The 12991-nt window shown below is 40.5% G+C and overlaps 1 protein-coding gene across 1 annotated transcript in view; it reads left to right on the forward strand.

Annotated features, from left to right (window-relative positions):
- The first annotated feature begins 2589 nt into the window (after nucleotides 1-2589).
- Nucleotides 2590-12991, forward strand: part of antxr1c (ANTXR cell adhesion molecule 1c) — a 38957-nt gene continuing 28555 nt past the window's right edge. Inside the window, 1 exon segment of the mRNA XM_038735830.1 lies at nucleotides 2590-3219. Coding sequence (XP_038591758.1) covers nucleotides 3062-3219 — 158 coding nt within the window. The 5' untranslated portion in view covers nucleotides 2590-3061.

Raw genomic sequence — 12991 nt, forward strand, 5'->3', positions numbered from 1 at the left:
TAAGTGTTTATAAGTGTGCTGTACATTAAGTGGTGTTTATGTTAATGAATGTGAAGATTTATGAATGGATTTAAGTGGATATAAGTGGATATGTTTGGACATGAGACATAGGAGCAGGGCTGTGGACTTTTATTTGTACACCAAAAGGATCAGAAAGGATCAATTAGGTGGGGGGAAAGTCTGCATGCATCAACATGTGCTGAGACTTTAAACAGGGGCCAAAGGGTTAAGGGACATATGGTATGTGTAGGGAAAGGAGTTAGGGGGAGCTCAAGCAGCTCCACAATAAGGATTGACTACTGACTTTTTAGGAATCTGTTTGTCTGCCTGGTTTGTGTATAAGTGACAGGACAGCTGATTAATGTTCAAGTATATAAATACTCACTCATACTTCCCAGAAGAACAAAAGGACGAAACCCTAACAGGCATATAGGAACTAGCTTTTTTGTTGTTTGTTGTGTGTCATAACAGATTTCAGGAAAGAGGTAAGCATAAATTATGCTAATTGCTTTCATTCTGAAATGTACTATTGCTAACCAACACTTTGTAGTTAGCTTGTCATTTTAGCTGTTCTTTGAAGTTCAAACTACACAACCCATCATGAGCTGCTGTCAAAAAAGCGGCAAAAAATACCAAAAATTTAAACACATTTTTAACGAATGGTCTCGTCAGTACAACCTCTTTACAATTACATGGAATTTCCTGTGACTGCTTTACAATAAAAACGTTTTAACCTTTAACCTAACCATTTGAAGCTGCAGCAGGAGCAGCATCTGATGTGTCTGTGAGATGTACAGATGATAAGTACAGTAAGGCTGATATCAATTTGACAGCTGAATAACATTGATGCATTGTTTCCCCTCCTGTGTAAGAAAGCAATATGAGTCCTGAACGGGAATGGCGGACTCCAACACTAACAATAAAAGATATGTGGTAATTGCTGGGTGTAAATACATTAAATGTCTGTTGCTGAAATAATGCCAATCATAAGGGGTTGATTTTATGGAAATCTCAAGGATTTGTAACTTTAAGCAGATACAGAAAGGGCCTACATGGTGCATAAAAAACATATCACAGTAAACCTTGTGCCATGTAGCATTTCACTCTAGCTATTCTCAAATAAATGGACAGAGAGTAAGGGGTTAATAGGGGCCCAGATGATAGTGTCTGTTTCAATAAACAAAATAATCAAGGTAAACTTGTCAGCCAGATTATGTCTTTGGAGATAAACTTTACTCATAAAAAATATTTTAATGATCCAATCTATCCCTCTATCCATAGGGATATTTACACATTTACACTGGGGACGCTGGGGACATGTCCCCACTACTTTTTGAAATAGCTGATTTTGTCCCCACCACGTTTTAAAAGCATAATTTGTTTAACAAATGAAAATGCATGAAAGGTTTATTTGAACACTAAGAAAACCTGCAATGAAAATAAAATATAGAAGAACCAAATGTGCAATGTCCAAAAAAAAGTAAAACTAAAAAAACAAAACAAGCTACTGATCAGAAAATGACCCAAAAACGTGCAGCTTTAACAACTTCTTAGCACAGTTTCTTTTTGGCCAAGTTTTCTGTTCTCTCCCTGTGAACATGACAAAAGAGGAGAGAAGACTCATGCCTGCATATGTGTTGCCTCAGCAGGGATGATATTACATGAGAAAAGTTGATCTACAAGAGAAACATGTGAAAGTAACACAGAATGCCTGAGAGCTGCACTCACTTAGATTCTATTACATTTATATTTATTAAAATGTCACGTGCTACCTGAATTTTGTTTTTCCTTTTACATGAATAAAAACATTTGAGAAACTTTCACCAGAATGCAGGAAATGAAGATTTTAATGATCAAAAGGTCCCCAGACCTCCCACTCATATATCTCGGCATTGAGTATATAGTAGCCTATATTGAAACACTGTTTAAGGATCTTTTCCTCTCCTTCTTGTGAACCTAAAATCGCATATCCTGACTTCTTGCAAGCTAAGTGTCTCTTCATACCCCTAATCTGAACCCCAATGTCCCCACCACTTTTCAACACAAAGTGACGCCCTTGCCTCCATCCTTCCAACTTCACCCAATAGTATACTTTTTTCAACTGATTAACAGTGCTCGGATCAGCTCCATGTTTGATGAACAACAAAAACACATTTTGTTATAAGTGTTGTAGGCTACTCCTTGAATATGCCATCAGCAACAGTATATATTTGCCCCTCTCATTACAGCCTCTGGTTCATGGTGTAATAACAGAGGATGTTGCCGTTCATGGCCCCGGCTGCTGTAATTAACTGGTAGCAGCAGCGCGGTGTAAGCAAACAAACTTGTAGTGATTATTGAGGACAAAGTGAGGAGAGACTACATAAATGCACACATTGGTTTAAGGGTGGTAAAATATGACAATAGGCTCCAGCATACAGCAGTAACAGTTATTATCCCATTCCGCCCTGCGCCGATTCCCCGCAAAATGCGCCAGTCTGCCACGTGAGGGAGGCGCAAAATGGGATCCTGACCCATTTTTCCTCTTTCTCTCTCCTCCTCAGTTTGAAATATGAAACCTGGTCCATTTCAGCCAAGTCTGTCCCCCGGGCTCCCAGTTCCTCCAGCGCCAACCCTGCTATGCATTACCCAAGTTCATTCGGCTTTTTCAGACCTAAACCAGTTTTGACACTTTGACAGGAAACTTTTATCCTTTTTTTTAAAGAACCACCCATTCCATCATTTTATCCACTTCTGCCCTTGACACGGGGTTGGATTCGTTCCCGCAAAGGTTGTTTTTAAAACCTTTTCCTCCCTTCTAACTGAATGTGGACTCTGAAATATCTGAAACTTTTACTTTTCAATCATTCCCATTGAGAGAAAGCATCTCTCCAGCTGCCTTTTTGACCGCGATGCTGGAGGTCATGATTTAAAAGCTCCAAGGAAAAGAGTGGAAGCATCGCCTGCATCCTCTCTTTTGTCTTTGTTGCATCTCTGCATCTTTAATTATATAACTGGGATGTAAGAAGACACTAAACCGGTGTGGTTTGATTTTTTCTTTTCATCCACAAAGGAATTAACAATGGCGAGATTTTTGTTGAACATGCGTCTTGTTCTGATTTTCTTGGGATTATTTTTGCTCTCTTCTCCATCCGCAAGATCCGAGCCGGAGCAACAGGACGAAGAGGAGGAGGAGAGCTCCTGTCAGGGCGCTTTTGACCTGTATTTTGTGCTTGATAAGTAAGTAGAAACAGCTGAGAACTGTTTTCTGATCATAAAGACTTGTTAGGAATATCTGGGATATCTAACTAGCCTGTAGCAGTTTCTCCGGTGAAAGGAGTTAGCAAAACACCAAAAAAAAAAGCTAACATCTGCATTTACTTTTCGTGTTACTGTTAAGGCTTTTATTGCGGTCTTTTTGCTTGGTTTGTGTCATGCTCATGCTGTAAGTGAGGACAGAATAGGCTGTTTATTTTCCAAACATGAGGTGAATGATACGAAAGTCCCAGCTTCTAACACGACTGTTTCAAAAAGTATCAAATAAGTTTATCGGGGGGCTGATTAGCACCGCTGCATCTGTGCGCGTGCGCGCGCGCGGGATGACGCTAGAGAGGAGGCTGACTTGCAGACTGCAGTTTGCTTAATAAGCGAAAAGAGTGGTGACTATTTGGATGCTAAAATAATGATATCTCTCCCCTTCTTTGCATGTTAAACCCCGCTGCGGCTTTTTCCACATCACTGTGAAATTCTCCTGAAAAATAAACCTTTAAAACTCTCCAAGGCAGAGAGGCCTTTCTTTGATTCCCACCCATGCCAGAGGGGACTTTTTTTGCTCTTTGCTCAGCTCACCGTTTCATTTCCACTTTCTGTACGCCCACATAGGAAAAATGTTGTGGTTATGTGACATCTTAGTGGTGGACTTAAGCGGGGAGAAAATAAAATGTCAGAGAAAATTAGGAGAAACTTCTAGAGTGCCTGGTTCTCTTTGAATGCCTTCAATTGCACACTTTTATTATTCAGGTTTTGTTACTTGTGTTTTTTTGACATAATGCAATACTGGAATCCTCCTCTGTGCCATTTTGAGACCTAATATCCAAGCAATGTTTAACTTTATTGCAGCACTGCTGCTTGGTCTGCCTAGTTTTATCTTGATATTACCCAGTCTGGATCTAAAGCATTGTTGTATCTTCAACTTGCACTAATGGAACAATGCCAGAAATCAGTAGGGGAAACAAGAAAGGACAGGAAGCAACAACTTTTATGGAAAATGTGGTCTTAATTTGGAAAACAAAATGTTGCACGCAACACCTTTAAAAGCCTGTTTTTGCGGTTTTAAAAAAATGAGATGTCTCATGAAGATTAGCATCACTGGTGTCTCTATAACATCTCATATGCCCCTGGGTGGATGGTGTTATCAAAAGGACTTTTTCAGGCTGATAGCCCCCAGCGGGAGTCAGTGCCTGTTCACGGCACCTTTGACTTTTTCCTGACATTTCATTCCTGAAGTGGACACAAACATGGGACTGCTCCCCAGATGTGGAGGGCTGTGTTTGGCTAGCGCTGTGTGGTAAACACTGACACATGCTGCAAATAAGGAAACAGCTTCTTCTTCTTTTTTTTCAATGACAGATGCTATTGTTTGCTCGTGTGCATACTTTGGTGCCCACTCCCGGGGTGATTAACAAGGTTTAGACTTTTGCTGTGGACTTCAAACTAGGGGAAGCTCATTAGAGACCTGTCTCAGCCAACCCCATCCCTCAGGCCTGAGTTGGGTTTATGAGACACGGTCTGAACTTTCTGCCCTGGTTGATCCATATGGAAGGCGTACAGTGTGTGAGAAGGAGTTTCAGTATGTAGAACAGGAGACACTATACTACCTTCCTTCATCAATGTAAGACACAAAGAACTACTGCAAGGTTTTTTGGAGAGTTTGAATCATTGGTCACCTGGATTCTAACCTGGCATGGTTGTGTTGTTGGAGCCACCTAGCCATAGATCTGTTGCTTCTATTTTCCTAACCCTTTTGTAAATCACCACCGAAGGGTGCTCAAAATGTTGTATTATAAAGCAATAACAAGAGATACAGAGGGTTTCGGTGCCATTCTTTAATCATATTTTTAATAAAGTGACCTAAGAGGAAAACTTCATAAATGTTTGATTAGTCTTTGACGTCAGGCAAAAAGGGACACAGAGGAAGTTAAATTATAGTGAGTAGCACAATAGACTAGACTGAGCACTATGGTTAATCAGAGTATGTAACAGGGGTGAAAAGTAAAGCCATAACCAAATCTTAACAAGCTGTGAGTTAATAATTTAGCAATATTTAATGATCAAAACTAAGTGTCCACAGCCAAACTAGCAGCTCTGGGAGGCTGCACTTAGGCACAGCGATGGTTTGAGCTAAATGCTAACATGCTCAAAATGTTTAGCATGACAAGTTTACCAGGTATGTTTACCATGTTCACCATCTTTTATATATTATGTCAGCGTAGAATGCTAATCACGCTGATTAGCACTTAACACAAAGAGGCTGATGGGAATGTCATTCGTTTCTCTGAACATTTAAAACATTTAAAAACATGATTATTGAACGTTATCTGGGGCTTTGCAGAATTGTCCGATACCAACATTACGTCTGCAGATAGGGTTGGTAGTGTTTTGCTGGAAAGAAATTGTATAGACAAATTGTTATGCTGATGGGATTGGGATGGGTCTGATCAAGAATGAGAAACACACTGGGCACTGTGTGTCTGCCTTGGCTCATAAAGTCGACTCCAAAGGCATTTATTGTTCGGGCAGATGATGTCACGCCATGGCTCGATCATGTAGGACAGTGCTCTCTGAGACATATAAGTGGCTGCAGCATGAAGGGTAGAGAAGGTGACTAATGACCGTATGGCTGCCAGTTTGAATCTGGGACATCTGGGTAAGGGTTTGGAAAATGTGGGCTTTAGTTAAATTAAGTTAGTTAAGTGCCCTGCAGAACTACAGTATATATGACATCCTGAAGGAAAGTAGGGTTGATACAAACCGCATGAGGTGTCAAAAGGCAGCAACAGAAACAATCAGTGACAGAAATAAAAGGTAGCAACCAAATAGATGTAGAGGCTGGATTTCCCTTCAAGTCCCAGCAGCACACAGGTGTTAAACTGCAACATTAATGCACAGGCAGTAATAATTAGAAGGATAGAGATGCTGGAGTAAATGGGAGACTGCTAACGCGTATGATGTTCAGGCAGGAACAAAAACGGTGTCAAAATGACACAAAATCCAAATGAAACCTGATGAAACAAGGGTGTTGATTGAAAAAACAAAACAATTCCCAATCCTTGGCTGATAAAAGATAACAAATGTTTTCATTAAATAAGATGTGGGAACGTATGGGCCATAGCCACATCCCACCACCCGCAGTTAACGACGTGACATCATGTCCCCGTTTTGTGGTGTATGGTGTATGGATCGTAAGTAGACATACAATAGCAGTTAACTAATTTCTCCACTACTGTTAACTAAATAAAGTGACACAGAAACAAGACATGAAGAATCTACAGTCATGCTAGCAGCTTTGTGAGTCTGCGTTTATATACACAGCGTGTATATACAGTGTTCGAGCTAAATGCTACCGTCATCATGCTAAGATCCTTACAATGACGAGGATAATGTGCTGATGTTAGGCAGGTGTAATGTTTTGTCTTTTTCACCATCTTAGTTTAGTGTGTTGGCATGCTAACATTTGCTAATTAGCACTTAACTGAAAGTACTGCTAAGGCCAAGGGGAATGTCCTTTGTTTTGGCCATACAGCAACGTATTGGACAAATTAAAATGTTGACCTTATGATGGCACTAGAGGTAAATTCAGAGGATCACCAAAGGCTAGCTTGGCTAAGAATTTATGCACAACCAAAATCTAACAGCCAGTGGCTGATGGTAGTTGTAGTTTCCCACCCAGAACTCCAGACACATTTTTGAATTTGGGGCAAATAAGTTTTGAGGAGATTTGCTTGTTGGTCAATTTAACTCAAATTATTAAACTATAAGCCTTAAAATAGCCACTGTGATCATTTGGTGTATACCTTTAAGCCCTATACTGCTGCATATGTATACAAGGATGTATATTTGCTGATTCAGAGTGGGCGGGAAGCAGCAAACTGTTTTATATGGAGCACAGAGCCAGAGGAATGGTTTTGGGTGTGTTCATATGGGAGACAAAGGAATTCACCTATAGGCCAAATGTTAATGTTCACCGCTTGATGAAAATGGCATTTAACCATCTTGTTTGTGTTTTAATTGGGCACAAATTTGAAGACATTCTTGCACATGGTAATTCCACAGTAGCACTGGATAACAATATCAGCTAAGGAAGATTAAAAAGTCTAAGCCTTGTAGTAGCATTTTATTATTACAAAGTGAGATCATTGAGAGATCAACAGGCATGCAAACAGACACATGTAGCCTCACAAGCTGTCTTCCCCTCTTTCACTCTGTGTCAGTGTCTGCTTGTGTGCGATTCTTTTCAACAAGCGCTTTCCATTTATCTCTCTCTTGTTTCCACCAGACTCTCATTACCTCTTCAATCCAAAGTCATCATCGCCACACTTGGTGTTACTGCAGTTTCATTGTTTTAAGATGTAGCCTAGAGATACACTATTATTGCACACTTTACTGCTGCTATTAATAATAATCTTTCTCTGGGAGGCCTGGGCCAAATCACAGCCATTTCTGTCTTGTCTTTATTTTTTAGCACTAATCATGGCTGCAAAATGTTTTTGTTGTTTGTTGTGTTGTTGGTTGTGGATGTAGTCACAAGTTGGCGCACTGTTTGCCCGTTGGGTCATGTTGCCTGAATCCTGGCAAGTCAGCGGAAAAACCAAGATGCAGCTGCAGTCCATAAATATTTTCGATGTGTCTAGCTGTGGAATACGTTCTAGCTGTGGAATGACACTCACTCTGTGTTTTGTCATTTTGCCATATGCAGCGTGTTGCTTTAGTGTTTTCAGCAGGAAGAAATGTCTTGTTAAATGATATCATGCTGTCTGAAGACCCCGGGGACAAAAACAAGACCAGAAGTTTTAATGGGAATGAATGCCACCTTAACCCTAATCCAAATCAGTCTACAGTAAAAAGTGCATTACTAATTACATTTTAGGTCAGGTAAAGAAACATCTGTGTGATTTAACACATCTAAAATGCCCCTCTACCTGCTCGATTTTCCCCAAACAATTCCTTTTTGGAATAGACGTGCAGCATTAGCTCAGCATTCACACAGTAAAGACTTTGACTTCTGCAATGGCTGTAAAAGTATTATAGTGGTTTTAAACAAACAAATCCTTGTGCCCAGTCAGTTAAATTGAAGCACCATTATTGGCTGCAGGCTGGGGTGGTGTGGGTAGGCCCAGCTGGAATGGCAGACAGCATCCTTAGGGGAGTTTTTTTTTCCTTCTTCGACACTTTGAACCGTGAGAATGAGTCTGAGAGCCGCTAAACCTTCAAGGCCGATGGAGCTTTTTCCCACACACTTTCATCCTGTCGCCCTCTGGAAGAGAAGTACTTGCTGGGTAGTTGAGAGTGGCTTTGGTTGACAAATTAAAGAAGGCTTAATATCAAACATGCTTCAGCTGTAGTGTCATCTGCTAGAGTTCCAGGATTGCAGGTATAGTCAACAATTCCCTTTCATTCAGAACGGCTGCTTTAGGGCCCTTAGCACAATCCGCTTTTGGAACCATCAACTGTTTCCTCCTTTGAAGGCACCTTAAAACAGTGTGAACAAGCTGTAAACACAACAGCGATATATTTTGGACTTACCACCATAAGTTGAAATGAGTCGTTTTTAGCAGTTCCCTATTTACACGACACAGCTTTCCTCCTGTTTAACTCTGTTTCTTTCTTTAGCTGCTAAATGCTCCATTATTTTTACCAGCTATTTGCTAACCTTGTCTGTCTGCCTTTTAGTGCCGGACAGAAATTATGTGGGGGGGTTTCAAGATTTTTAGCTGAAAACAGCTGCCTGCTGCTCTAAACAACGAGACAACCAAACAGTAAAGCTGTGTGCCGTAAAACCAAAACAATGAGCTGAAAGACGCTAAAGTGCTCCATAGAGCTGAGGTGAGGATTTCCATGGGATTGTCACTATGAGCAGCATTTTTGACATTGTGAAACACAGTCATCTGGCCCATTGTTAATGCAAAAATTTTGACCAAAGTAATAAGTGGCAGGTTTTTAAAGGGCTATACCAGTTTTTACTCATTTACTGCAAATCACCTGCTTAAATCACCTAACTTTGCTGCTCTGTTTTGGAAATGTTGAAATGTTTTTCTACTTTTCCAGTCTTTGGTTTCCACTAATTTTAACCTATGCTAGCAATGAGGCTCTGGGGCAGCGGTCGGTAAATTCTTTTCCAAGCAGTTACATGGCGGGCCAGAACAAAGTCAAATTATTTCAAATCTTTGTATACTTGTGTACATGTTTATCTCAGTCAGTACTGTGCAGGACTCTCATTTGGAAGGTTGTAGGATCAATTCCACCCAACTGCGGGAATTTTTTTCTCCCTTACTAAATTAATATAAGGACACTTTTGCACATGCCCACAATAAAGCATGTGCTGCAGTGTGTGTGTGTCCCGGCGTTTGATCCAGATTCATAAACCTATGGACGCTTATTTTCATTTCCCTGAGGAAATTCAGGGGAATCCTATCACACGTTTACTGACGGCTTTTTCAGAGGTGTGTCAAGCAAGCCAGAGTCTCTTTTGAATATCATTCAGAACTCTGCAAAGTAAAAGCTCTCAATAAACTCAACATAAAGCAAAAGCTCAAAAGCTCGCTCTTTTATTTTGGAGGCACTATCACTTAAGAGGAAGCGATTGTGTGAGTAACTGTAGCTGTCATGACTGTGATCTATTTCAGCACCAGCCGCTATCAATTTATTTATTTGTTATTTCTTTGCTGTCAAAGCAGTCGCGGGCCGCCTATTGCCGACCACTGCTTTAGGGATTTCAATGTTAGCCAGCTAGCTAGCTAGTTAGCATTCTGTCATTTGGTCCACCACTTTGGTCCAGATATCACAACAATATCTCAGGTTGTATTTTGTGTTTAGTTCTAATTAGCAAATGTTAACATAGCTAACAAGCTAAAAACAAATGGTTACGAATGTTAACATTCATTCATTGTGAGCATGTTAGCAAGCCAACATTAGCATTTTGCTCAAATCACCTCTGTACAGTACAGCCTCACAGAGCCACTATGGCATAGCTGCAAACTCTTAGTCTTGCTGTATAATGTGAAAATCTTGAAGCAGACCCTTAGAAGTTTTGTGATCAGACAGCCATATTTTGAAATGGTGAGCATAAATCTAAAGTTAGTAAGTTGTAAAGTGTAGTTAAAAACCTAATACACAGAAACACACTGTTTCTAAGGACTGCTTTACTGCTGTATGCATCTCCACAGCAGTATGATGATGTGATGTGGTATACCCTTTTAATGTCTACACTTGTTTTTCTTCTTTGCTCTGTTGTTGCTATTTCTCTGCCCTCTTTTTTTTCTTGTTCTGTCTCTGTCTCACAGTTTTTCTGTCTTTCTGTCCAACTACTTCCCCTCCTCCAGCTGAACTTTGTGTTCTCCTCAGCACACACATTCACACTCTCACCCAGCCAGCAGAAAAAGACATTTTTAAAAATGACTGAAGATGTTTTTATTCTTCAGGTCTTCTCAGACTCTTGCGGGACATCTAGCAAATTCCTTTCTTCCCCTGACACGGTCTGTTCAGCATCACTGAACAGTAACGATGCGTATTGCCTCCCTTTGTGTCCACAGCTAGTTGGAAACAGTAGATCACCACATTTAATGTTGGAATGATGTAAGTATTGGGGGGAGAGGCATTTTGTTCCCTTATTTGAGAGCTGTCAGTAGAGAGATAACAGGAAATTAGGTGGTGAGAGATGAAGAATGGTCAGCACCTTAAAACCCCCAAGACACACGGGCACCCTAGCGTTTTAGATGTTAACTGTAGTTAATATTGTAGCTATTATTGTAGTTCTCTTCTTCAGAGCAGGAGTCACTGAGTTCAGACTGTAGAGGACATCCTGCTCACCCTACAGTCATGCAATGTTTTTTCCTTTGTTTATTTCCTGTCCTTGGGTTTAAAGTCTTTAACTATAACCAGTCTCTTGCTACTGATGAAACAGTAGAACCCAGTCAATAAACAAGCCCTTATGATCCTGGACAGCAAACCTAAAAGCTTCCAATATTGTAGCATACTCCATGAGCATGAAGATGTAACATTTTTAGCTGAAAGAATTTTCCCATGAAACCTGATTAATGTACAAACTCCCCCACTTAGAACTCCATTATTCACAAAAACGCTGAGGACAGCAGTGTGTCATCTTCCAGATTTATCTGTTACTGTACAACCTTTGTCCTTGTAACATAACATCATACATTGCTATGTTGTAAGTGCCTGCTTTTATTATCTCCTCTGTATTTTTCACGCTACAATTATTCTTTATGTTTTGTCTGCCTGGTTTTTGATTTGTTTTTAAATGGCTTATAATGTTGTTTTTAATGGCTAATTCAAAATTTAATGAATTTGGAATCTGGCCAACAGCCGCAAACTAACCGTTTGGCAACACTGGAACATTAGCAGTAACACTGATCAATTTTAAATGCTCATTGATTTATCATATTTACGCCTTGCTTTGGTTGTCTGTTGGTGTTGGTGCTTCAGGCAGTTTTGATGTGTTTGCCAGCTGTGTTGGCTGAAGCATACTGAAGCAGGTCAAACAGAATCTTGGCCTCACAGCTCACAAGTTTTCATCAAATCATCTGCATGTTTCCTCTGGCAGACAAATTTGCGACCAAGCCAACGGTTTTTTCACATGATCTCACTCCCACTCGGCTGAATTTACTGTAATCTCATTGATAATGCTCTTCATCGTTCCCTTGTTCTTTCCTTCCTTCTTTCCTTCCTTCTTTCCCTTTGTTTCTTTTTCTCTGAGCCCTCAAATGGCGTGAGGCCAGACATATGCTCTTCATTTTGCCCAGACAATCTGTCCAATCGAAAAAACACTGTCACTCAGCTTTGACGATTTGCTGTGACATAACTTCAAACTGCTGTTGGGCTTTATCACTTTGTCTGCAAATGGTAGCGCCCCTCGCCTCTTGAAATCTATTGTTTTCTGTGTCCAGACCCCAAACCGCTGAAATTTACAGCACAACTCCACTAAAATCAGATCAAAGCATTGAAGGGAGAAAAGGCACTGCATAAAATGGTTTCATCAAGAATCATAGAATGAAATGGCCCACTTCCTTTCCCAATGTTGTTTGGACAGGTGAGTGAAACTGCAAGCTAGGCCTCGGTCCCACGACTGCAGCCACCTCAGACAATTGAACTGTTCCAAGTCAAACATGAGCTATTGCGGCTCAGAAATAAAGATAAGCAGTTGAAAACCAAAGGTGGGAGTCCTCAGCTTCACCCTGATGTTAAACAAATACTCAGAAAAAATATCCCCACACCTCTACATGACTGTTAGCTGCAGGAAAGTTTCACCAGTTTTTACCCCTTTGTCTGTTGCTGTAATGGAACGATTTACAAAAAAAATTGGCTCCTGCAGTTCCTTCAGATCAGAGGCTGTCTGTGTGTGTGTCTGTGTGTGTGTGTGTGTGTGTGTGTGTGTGTGTGTGTGTGTGTGTGTGTGTGTGTGTGCGTGTGTGTGTGTGTGTGTGTATGCAATCCTTGTGTGACTATTTCTGTTTGCGCTGCACATTTTGTTGAACATCCAAGTAAAACACCTCTCCTCCTCCACCTCAAGCTTTTATATTTTTGGAGGATTTTGTTTAGCTTGTAAGGTCTTGTCCTCTTTTTTTGCTCAGTCAGTTTCCCTCACAGGAATGTAAAGCTGTAAAGCCTTGATGTGGTGGAACACGTCATGTCACCAGATCAACAGCAACACTGAGAATATGCTTAGGTAGGATTTTTCATTTGTAGCTGTTAAGACTAGACGAGCTGGAACTTACATAAC

The sequence above is a fragment of the Micropterus salmoides genome, unplaced genomic scaffold (genome assembly GCF_014851395.1).
Source record: "Micropterus salmoides isolate LMB-PRFRI ecotype aquatic unplaced genomic scaffold, ASM1485139v1 Ms_hic_scaffold_21, whole genome shotgun sequence".
Classification (NCBI taxonomy): domain Eukaryota; kingdom Metazoa; phylum Chordata; class Actinopteri; order Centrarchiformes; family Centrarchidae; genus Micropterus; species Micropterus salmoides.